The 10,360-nt window shown below is 43.1% G+C and overlaps 1 protein-coding gene across 1 annotated transcript; it reads right to left on the bottom strand.

The window, feature by feature from the left end:
• Nucleotides 1-822: 822 nt before the first annotated feature.
• LOC141705124 (uncharacterized) lies at nt 823-1,614 on the bottom strand. The gene has a single exon (XM_074508202.1). It carries the CDS (start codon nt 1,612-1,614, stop codon nt 823-825), a length of 792 nt encoding a protein of 263 aa, XP_074364303.1.
• Nucleotides 1,615-10,360: the final 8,746 nt, after the last annotated feature.

The raw sequence follows: 10,360 nt of genomic DNA, 5'->3' as shown, positions 1-10,360 counted from the left end.
AAGACTGCCAAGAACTAGATCTTTCTGTGAATGTTGATTTTGCAAAATACATTGACTTGAAGTAAAATAGATTTTAGAGTGTGTCTGAGCAGATAAACTGCTAATAGAAAGGAGATTGAAATTGAATGAGGGAACAAATAAGACATTTTGGATGTTCAGGGATAATGGAGTAAGGAAAACTGATCCAGAATGAGTGACTAATGCTGTATTTCCATCAGGAAATTTGACTGTCATAGAATTATCTAAAGCCTTAATATCATACATCAGATCTTTGTTACAACACATGTGACTAGTGGCTCCAGTATCAAGAATCCAGATAGTATTTGGAATAACAGTACTAGACATTAGAGATAATGCAGTACCTGCTATATTTTGATTAAACATAAAAGGATGAGAAGTTGGAGAAGAATTGGAAGTTGAAGATCCTGAAGACTGAGATGAGATTGATGATCCTTTCTGCATACTTTGCATTAAAGTGTTCATCCGATTCTGCAGAGACTCCATCTGACTTGCAAATTATGTACTATGCATAGTTTGATCTGAGAAAGAAGAACCAGAAGACACATCTGACAGTTGATTACCAGTTACTTGCATAGCTTGATGTGGCCTGTTGAAGCTCTGCTGAAATCTTCCAGAATTAACCATTCTTGATTTACCTTTATTATTTGGATGAAAAGGATGATCTATAGGATAACCCACTAGCTTGAAGCATTTTTCTTTTGTGTGTCCTTTGCCATGACAATAAGAACACTCTGTAGAAACATTTGCAATAACACTTCTGTTACCAAACCTTGAAGCTGACTCAAACCTTGGGTTAGAGGGCTATTGAAACCTTGGAATTTGACTCATTAAAGTTGTTGGAGAAGCACTTGAGCCATGTATCTGTCTTTTTTTCTCTTCTTGTTTCAATAACATGAAAGCTTGATTAACACTCGGCCAGGGATTCATCATCAAAATTTGACCTCTGGCTGCAGTAAAACTTGTGTGCAACCCAATAAGAAACTGAATAAGCCTTGTCTTCTCCAATTGTTCCTCCCAAGTTTTAGAAGCTCCACATGTGCACTGAATAGGAGGTTCTGATGCCTTCAATTCATCCCAGAAACCTTTAATCTTGTGAAAATAGAATTCTACAGAATCATTGCCTTGTTCAAGTTTAAACAAATCTCTTTGAATCTCATATATTTTATGACCATTAACAACAGCAAAACGCTCATTTAATTCAGTCCAAACCATCTGAGCACTATCTAAATAGTTCATACTATTACTGATCTCATCAGACACTGTATTAAGAATCCAAGTGATCACCATGTCATTCACACGCTTCCATTGAGCATTGAGACCAGAGTTAACATCAGGAGCAATAAATTCACCAGTGACAATTACTAATTTGTTTTTGGCTGATAATGCAATTTGCATAGACCTTTTCCATGAAGCAAAATTCTCAGAACCAAGCAGTTTCTTAGAAATTAGAACCATTCCAGGTTGATCATTGTTATGTAAGTATAATGGATGAGCATTACTATCAACAGATTGTGGATAAACTGGTGGTGGTGGTGTAGTGTTTGTATGGGATGTTTCACCACCATTGTGAGAAGAAGAAACATGATTTTCCATTAAAGCGTGAACATATGTGTGATTATGTGATTTCATAGACTAAAACTGTTCACAGACGAAAGATAAGAAGATAAGCAGCGAAAAATTAACCAAAAATTGTAGAAACAACTTACAACTGGAAGAGGCAAAAAATCAAACACTTGATGTTCAATTGAAAAATAATAAAAAGTGAAGATTAATGGCTTAAATTCCTTGTGATAACGTATCTGAGACGTTAAAATACCAATGAATCAAAAACAAACTCTTATCAGTCAAGAGGAAATGAAGCAAACAGATCAAAAACAGCAAAGGTATTGTTGATATAGCTCTAATACCATCTTAACATTCATGAAAATGAAATGAAGACATGAAGAACATTGAAGAAAGCAAGAAGTAACTGTATATTGTCTTTTAAAACTCAAAACTAAAAACTAATGCTCAGATCAAATAATCCGAGTTTATAAAACTAAACACAGCACAGCCTGTAACAAACTTTAGGCAGGAAAACTAAAAGAGAAAACTAAGTAAAAGACTATTATGCCTGATAGGGATAAATAAATTATGATTGTATAATTAAATACTGCATTAATTGTACAAGCTATGGGCTGCTAGGCCCAATAATAAGATGTATAATATCAGACCAGAAAGGTTAAGCCTGACGGACCAGATCAGGCCTGGTGGAATAAAAAAGGCCCAAAAGCCCTGATTATTAATTAATTTCGTAATTAATTAATAAGGGAGAAATCAGATGTTGAAAAGAGTCCCGATAAGGATATAAATCCTTAGAGATTAGCCTCAAGGGGACCTAAAAGAATAAGGAATCAGCTTCCTACTTCGTAGGACTCCTAAGTCTATCCTAATTCAGAGGTTTATCCACCAAGTCTCCTATACCAAGTCCAATTCAAGGACTCCCACATCTATATAAGGGGTCTCACCCCCACCAATCAGAACTACGTTTTTTGACTTGATCCTTGGCAATCAGCAAGGTACGTAGGCATCTTGTTAAGGCAGATTGAGTCACGAAATACAAGAGCAGTCAAATCGAGCCTTGGAGCTCACGTTCCTTAGTATTAAATACAGCAATTATATATAGTAGTTTTAATCCATAACATTTGGCGCCGTCTGTGGGAATAACGCAACAACAACCATGGCGAGAACACGGAGAACAACCAGCACTCTGGAGGAGGGAACACCATCAGGGACAACCCAGGTGATTTCATCAACCGTGGAGGTTCCTCCCCATTCAACTTATGCATCTACTCAGGGGGAAGCCCAGACAGGGGCAACTCATCCTCAGCCACAAGGGACAACTCCCCCGATTATTCAAGGTACGAATCCTCAAGTTCAACAAATACATATACCTGTGAATTCTCGACCCGTCGGGTATGAATATTCAACTATTGTTACTACTAACCCCCCTTATGGGATGCCCCTTCACCCTGAGGTTGGAGGAAGTGGATATGCGGGGCGAAGCGAAGCACGAGGGCGGTCGCCCCCCTATATACGAGGTTTGGATCCTATCCCTGAGGATCGGGAATTTTCTGGTCCATACACTGAGAGAGACTCCGAATCTTCGGATGATGAAGTGGCCCCGAGAAGGAGGCGTCCTGGAAAAGAGCCAATGGCCGATGGAAGGCAACGCCCCCAAAGCACCCCAGGGGCGAATCCCCAAGAAGTGCAGGAAAAGATCAGGGCTCATGAGGCTGAAATCCAAAGGCTGAGACGTGATTTGGAGGCTCACCAAGCCACCAGATCCCACATACCTCCTAGGGGGAGAAATCCTCCTCCTATCATAGACCTGGATGGTCCGGTAAGAAGAAGGGCTGCTGTCCCAAGAACTGATCCAAGCAATCTCCTTCCCCTTGGAGATCCTGATGATCCAACTCCACCCTTCACAGAAGAGATAATGAATGCCCATATCTCAAGGAAATTCAAGATGCCCACTATCAAAGCCTATGATGGCACGGGAGACCCCGCTAATCATGTTAGGACATTCTCTAATGCACTACTGCTGCAACCCGTGAACGATGCTATAGAATGTCGGGCCTTTCCTCAAACCCTGTCGGGTATGGCTCAAAGATGGTACAGTCGCCTACCCCCAAATTCTATTGGATCATTCAGAGAATTAAGTCAGGCTTTTATTAAGCAATTCATCAGTGGAAGAGTCCATGAGAAAAGTTCAGCATCTCTTATGAGTCTTGTGCAGGGAGCTAAGGAATCCTTAAGAGATTACCTGAATCGTTTTACAAAGGAGGCTTTAAAAGTCCCAGACCTTGATGATAAGGTAGCCATGATAGCACTGCAACAAGGAACTAGGGATGAGTTTTTCAAGATGTCTTTGGCCAAACGACCCCCTGAGAGCATGTTGCAGCTCCAAGAGAGGGCAGGGAAGTATATCAAGGTTGAAGAAAGTATGAGGAAGACTGTAGTAAGTAATGAGCCCACTGGAGGCAAGAAACGAAAAACTGATTTGGAGTATATCGCTAAGGATAAATATCCTAGAACTGAACAAAACCCTGATTCAACCCCCAAGAAGGGAGGACCTGGGCAAAAGTTCACTGAATACGCTAAGCTGAATGCTCCCAGAAGTCAGATTTTGATGGAGATTGAGAAAGACAGAGATATTCGCTGGCCTAAGCCCTTGAAGGCTGATCCCGCCAAGCTAGATAAGGGCAAGTATTGCAGGTTTCACAAAGATGTTGGCCATGACACCGATGAGTGTAGGCAGTTGAAAGATGAAATTGAGTTTTTGATTCGAAAAGGAAGATTGAACAAGTATACTGGAGATGGAGGAGACAGAAATAATAATGGAAGGAAGAACTTTGAAGATCGTAGGAGGGACCAAGATGATCAGGGGCGGAATCCCCAACCTAGAGGACCAGTTATAAACACCATTTATGGAGGGCCGAGACCTCGAGGGCCTGTGATAAACACGATCTTTGGAGGTCCAACTGCTGCTGGATTGTCCAAAAATTCCAGAAAGGCATATACTAGAGAGGTTATGCATATTGTTGGAGAAGCCCCGAAGAGGGCCAGGACAGAAGTAACATTGGCTTTTGATGATTCCGACCTAGAGGGTGTGAAGTTTCCCCATGACGACCCGCTGGTCATAACGCCGATAATAGGAAATAGCCCGGTTAAGAGGGTCCTGGTGGATAATGGTGCTTCTGTGGATATCTTGCTCCACGACACCTTTCTAAGGATGGGGTATAACGACTCTCAGTTGACACCAACCGACATGCCGATATATGGATTTGCTGGAGTAGAATGTCTTGTGGAAGGGATAATTAAATTGCCTACCACCATAGGTACGGAGCCAAGGCAAGCAACGCAGATGCTGGATTTTGTGGTGGTAAAGGCTAGTTCAACTTATAATGCTATCATGGGGAGAACAGGGATACATGCCTTCAAGGCAGTCCCCTCTTCCTACCATTCAGTCATGAAGTTTCCCACCCGAAACGGGATTGGAGAAGAGAGAGGAGATCAAAAAATGGCTAGAAGCTGTTATGTGGCCTCTTTGAGGGCAGATGGAGTCGGGGGGCAGGTTCTTCCTATTGAAGATATGGATGTTCGAGAAAATGATGAGAATAGAGGAAGGCCAGCAGAAGAATTGGTTTCGGTTCCTTTAGATCCCAAGAATCCTGAGAGGATGACTTTCATTGGAGCTACATTAGAGGAGCCCCTTAGAGGGAAGTTAGTGAAATTTTTGCAAGAAAATAGTGATGTGTTTGCATGGTCAGCAGCTGATATGCCAGGCATAGACCCGGAGTTAATTACCCACAAGTTAAACGTGGATCCAAGCCGGAAGACAGTGAAACAAAAGAAAAGAAATTTTGCCCCGGAAAGACAAGAGGCTATAAAGCAGGAAGTGGAAAAGCTCTTAGAGGCTGGTTTCATTGAGGAGATTCAATTTCCGGAGTGGTTAGCAAACCCTGTAATGGTGAAGAAGGCTAATGGAAAGTGGAGGATGTGTATAGACTTCACCGATCTGAATGATGCATGCCCCAAAGACTGTTTTCCGCTGCCTAGAATTGATACTTTGATTGATGCCACCGCTGGACATGAGATGCTGAGTTTCATGGATGGGTTTAGCGGATACAACCAGATCAAAATGCATAAGGATGACATTCCAAAGGTATCATTTATCACTGACTTTGGTGTTTATTGTTATCTTGTTATGGCGTTTGGTCTCAAGAATGCAGGAGCCACCTATCAAAGGTTGGTGAATAAAATTTTTAAGGATCTTATTGGGAAGACTATGGAAGTCTATGTTGATGACATGCTAGTCAAGAGTCTAGTAAAGACTGATCATATAACCCATTTGAGGGAAGCTTTTGAGGTCCTGAGGTACCACAAGATGATGTTGAATCCCACGAAGTGTGCTTTCGGAGTAGGATCTGGAAAATTCTTGGGATTGATGGTCTCAAAGAGGGGAATTGAGGCTAACCCCGATAAAATAAAGGCAATCCTGGACATGGAACCCCCAAAAACTGTCAAGGATGTTCAGAAACTCACAGGAAGGGTTGCTGCGCTAGGACGATTCATCTCCAAGTCAGGAGACAAGTGCTTGTCATTCTTCAAGTCATTAAAGAACATTAAAGACTTTGTATGGAGTGAGGAAAATCAGAAGGCATTTGAAGAGTTAAAGAAGTATATGGGCCAGGCCCCGTTGTTGGCCAAGCCAGTTCTGGGTGAAGTTTTATTCTTGTACTTGGCTGTTTCAGAAAGCGCCTTGAGCGCGGTGTTGGTTAAGGAGGAACTGAAAGTCCAGAAACCCGTATACTATGTCAGCAAAATTTTGCATGGTGCTGAGTTGAATTATTCAGCCATTGAGAAATTCGCTTTAGCCTTGGTAATGGCTTCAAGAAAGCTGCGTCCTTATTTTCAAGCTCACCAAATTGAAGTGCTAACAAATCAGCCACTGAGAAATATCATTCACAGTCCCAAGGCAAGTGGGAGACTAATTAAGTGGGCAATAGAGTTGGGAGAGTTCGATCTCAAGTATAAGCCACGTATGGCCATAAAAGCCCAGGCACTAGCTGACTTCGTGGTGGAATGTACCATACCCAACCAAGAAGTCGGGGGGCAGGAAGATACCACACCTCAAGACAAGGGAGTCGACAATGGGGACAAGGAGAAAGAATATTGGGTTCTCTATTTTGATGGAGCATCAAAAACAAATTCCAGTGGAGCAGGGTTGGTTTTGCAAAGCCCTGATGGATTCTTAATTGAGTATGCCATGAAGCTAGACTTCCCAACCACAAACAATGAGGCAGAGTATGAAGCCCTGATTGCTGGCCTTGGTCTAGCTGGGACACTTAGAGTCAAAAACTTAAAGGTCCGTGGAGACTCGAAGTTGATCATATCCCAGGTAAAGGGAGAATTTGAAGCAAGGGATGATACGATGGCAAAGTATGTTCGCCTAGTAAGGGCTGTGATGACCCAATTTAATGAATGCCATGTTGAACACATTCCAAGGGAAGAAAATGCTAAAGCAGATGCGCTATCAAAGTTTGCTTCATCTGAGATTGAAGAAAGTTCAGGAAGTGTGTACTTCCGTGTTTTGAAGACACGAAGCATAGATGTTAAGCTTGTGGCTCCCGTAGGCTTGGGGACGTCATGGATTGATCCCATCAAGGCTCACATTCAGACCGGTTGGTTGCCAAGCGATACAATTGAGGCACGGAAGTTAACTGTTCGAGCACTAAGGTACTCTTTGATAGATGGGATTCTATATAAAAGATCTTTCGTGGTTCCTTACTTGAGGTGTCTCAGGCCCGATGAGGCACGCTTGGCTCTTGAGGAAGTGCATGAAGGCATTTGCGGGCAGCACTTGGGGGGCAGGGCCTTGGCTCATAAGTTAACCCGTTTAGGCTTTTATTGGCTAAAAATGATGGCTGATGCCAAAGAATATGTGAAGAAGTGTGACCGCTGTCAAAAGCATGCACCAATTGTTAGACAACCCCCCGAGATGCTGACCTCTATCAACTCACCTATTCCCTTTGCCATGTGGGGGATGGATATTCTAGGGCCTTTTCCTATGGCCACGGCACAAAGGAAATTTCTGATTGTAGCCATTGATTATTTCACCAAGTGGATCGAAGCCAAACCTTTGGCCAAAATCACAACTAAGCAGGTTGCACAATTCCTGTGGGAAAACATTATGTGCTGATATGGAATTCCCCGTATCCTCGTCACTGACAATGGAACGCAATTCAACAATGAGGAATTCAAGAAGTATTGTGAAGAAAATGAAATTGAGTTACGATTCACCTCTGTGGCTCACCCGCAAGCCAATGGGCAAGCGGAGGTAGCAAATCGGATAATCCTGGATGGATTAAAGAAGAGGATCGAGAAGTCAAGAAATAATTGGGTGGACGAGATACTTCCCATATTGTGGGCCTATAGGACTACCTGTAGAGTCACGACAAATGCAACTCCTTTCATGTTGGCATATGGGGCGGAAGCAGTAGTTCCCGTGGAGATATCACATTCTTCTCCAAGGATTCAGACTTTTGATGAAAAAGAAAATGAGGAAGGGCAGAAGTTAGCCCTGGATTTAATCGATGAAGTGCGAAATAAAGCACACGCAAAGATAGTAGAATATCAGAAAAAGGCTTCATTCTACTACAACCTAAGGGTTAAAGAGAGGTTTTTCAAACAAGGTGACCTAGTCTTGAGAAAAATAGAGGCTTCTGGTGTCGGACAGAAAGGAAAGCTTGCCCAAAATTGGGAAGGGCCGTATAGAGTCAAGAGCGTTCAGGGTAGAGGAACCTACAAGCTGGAGACTATGGATGGTTTTGAAGTCCCGAGAACCTGGCACGCACAAAACCTGAAGGTTTACTACGTGTGAGATGGTCGAAGTACGATTCTCACTCGACAGGATGGCGAGTAGGTTGAAAAGCACCTTGAAGCTTTGCTTGCTTAGGATTTATATGTTTTAGTTTTATTACGAAATTTATTAAGACTTGTGTAAAGGACGAATCCCAGACAATTTTATGAAATTCATAAGTTCTTCAAAGTATGTTTGTGGCCTAACAAATAAAAATCAAATGCATGGATGCAAGCATAAAAGGTGATAAATGAGATAGATCTGATAGATGTTACAAAAGTTTGATAAATAAAGTCTCGAAAATAAAAAAAGCCACGCAGGGCTGAAAAAGCTCTAAGGAGCTGAAGTACCCTCGGCATCCATATCATCGTCCTCTCCACTCTCGCTGGATGACTCTGTCGTCTCAGAGGAGGAGGAAGAGCTGTCGTCCTCAGCAGGTCTGGAAGAAGACTCGGGAGGAGGAAGGAGTGGATCCTGAGAAACATGGTCTGAGACAACTACTCGGGTACGAAACCTCTGTAGCAAAGCCTCGTCATCAGGACAGATATAGTCCGCCGGGTTAATATCAGGACAAGCCTCGTTCACGGTCCCAAGGGCCGTGTCCCAACCAGTCCTAAAAAACTCGGGAAAGACTGAATCATCCCTAATCCTCATAGATTGGGCAAACTCCTCCGAGTCCAGATAGTTGTCTATAGCCTTATCCTTATCCGCCCGAAGTACCACCAGCTCGGCGTTAGACTCTCCGAGTTCTTCCTCCTTGCGCTTGAGCTTCTTCTCCAGGGTAGCATACTTCTTCTGCTGCCTCCTGAGGGCATTATCGGCCTTATCAGAAGCCCGCTTCCATGATTCAGCTTGCCTCACAGCGCCTTGAAAGTAGGCGTTAGACTGAAACAAAACAATTAACAAAGTATAAGGCAAGAAAGTGCTACAAGAACGAGAAATAAGTTTAAAAAAGAGAAGGCATACCGAAGCCAGAGATTGGGCTCCCATGAGCTTAATCCTCTCAAGGTCAGGGGTGGCCACCACATCAGTAAAGTCCTTTGGAGTCACGCTATGGTAGGACCAATCCCAAGCATGCTTCGTGGAACCAACCACGGTATCCCCTCGGCGGAATCCCCAGAGAGGCTGAAAGGCGCCTGTAGCAGCAGCAGCAGGGGCAGCAGCAGTGATAGGAGCATTATGGCCCTCAGCTCCTTCAGTTGAAGCCTCCCCCATAGGCTCCTTGTGCTTTCTCAAGAAGATAGGCTCTGTCGCCTTTCCTCGGGTGTCTAGGCCTGCTAACCGAGCTTTCTTCATCCTAGCTGTTTCCTCGACCAAGGGGACATTGTCCTCGTTAATCTCCTTAGCAGCTGAAACAAAGCAAAAGACAAAATAAGTGATGTTAATAATGCGTGAAATAAAGAAAAATTGAGAAGGGAAGAGAAATACCCTGTTGAGAAACAGAGGATAGTCCCACATGAATCAGGGAAAACTCTTCTAAAAGAGTCCAGCTGGTGGTGGTGCCATCATCCTGAGTGAGCCCATTGTAAATGATAGTTTCTTCAGGAGTTAAGTGAATGGATTTGAGGCTACCATCACTGACCTTCCCGAAGGAAGATCGAAAGAGCGTGCCCCAGTCGCCATTCTCCCAACGTAACCCAACGAAACTATTCCTCCAATTTGGATTATTATCAGGAATAGAGGCACTATTAAAGATATGTTTGCTTTTGGGCCTTTGTTTGACATAAACCCAGCCACAAATATTGGAAGAACTATTGTAACATTGAAAGACTTTCCTAAAAACGGCTACAGAAAGAGGAAAGCCCTCCCTAAGACAACAAACCATAAAACATAGAATATTCCTCCAGGCGTTTGGAGGAAGCTGACACGGGTTGATTTGTAAGTCAGCCAAAAGATGAGGGATAAAAGGATGGAAAGGGAACCTAAGCCCAGCAT

This window comes from Apium graveolens, unplaced genomic scaffold, assembly GCF_009905375.1.
Source record: "Apium graveolens cultivar Ventura unplaced genomic scaffold, ASM990537v1 ctg8575, whole genome shotgun sequence".
In the NCBI taxonomy this organism is placed as follows: Eukaryota; Viridiplantae; Streptophyta; class Magnoliopsida; order Apiales; family Apiaceae; genus Apium; species Apium graveolens.
This window is presented reverse-complemented; position numbering and strand designations above follow the sequence as displayed.

Coding starts and splice junctions, on each gene's coding strand:
- LOC141705124 (XM_074508202.1), bottom strand. CDS start 1,614: ATGGAAAATCATGTTTCTTCTTCTCACAATGGTGGTGAAACATCCCAT.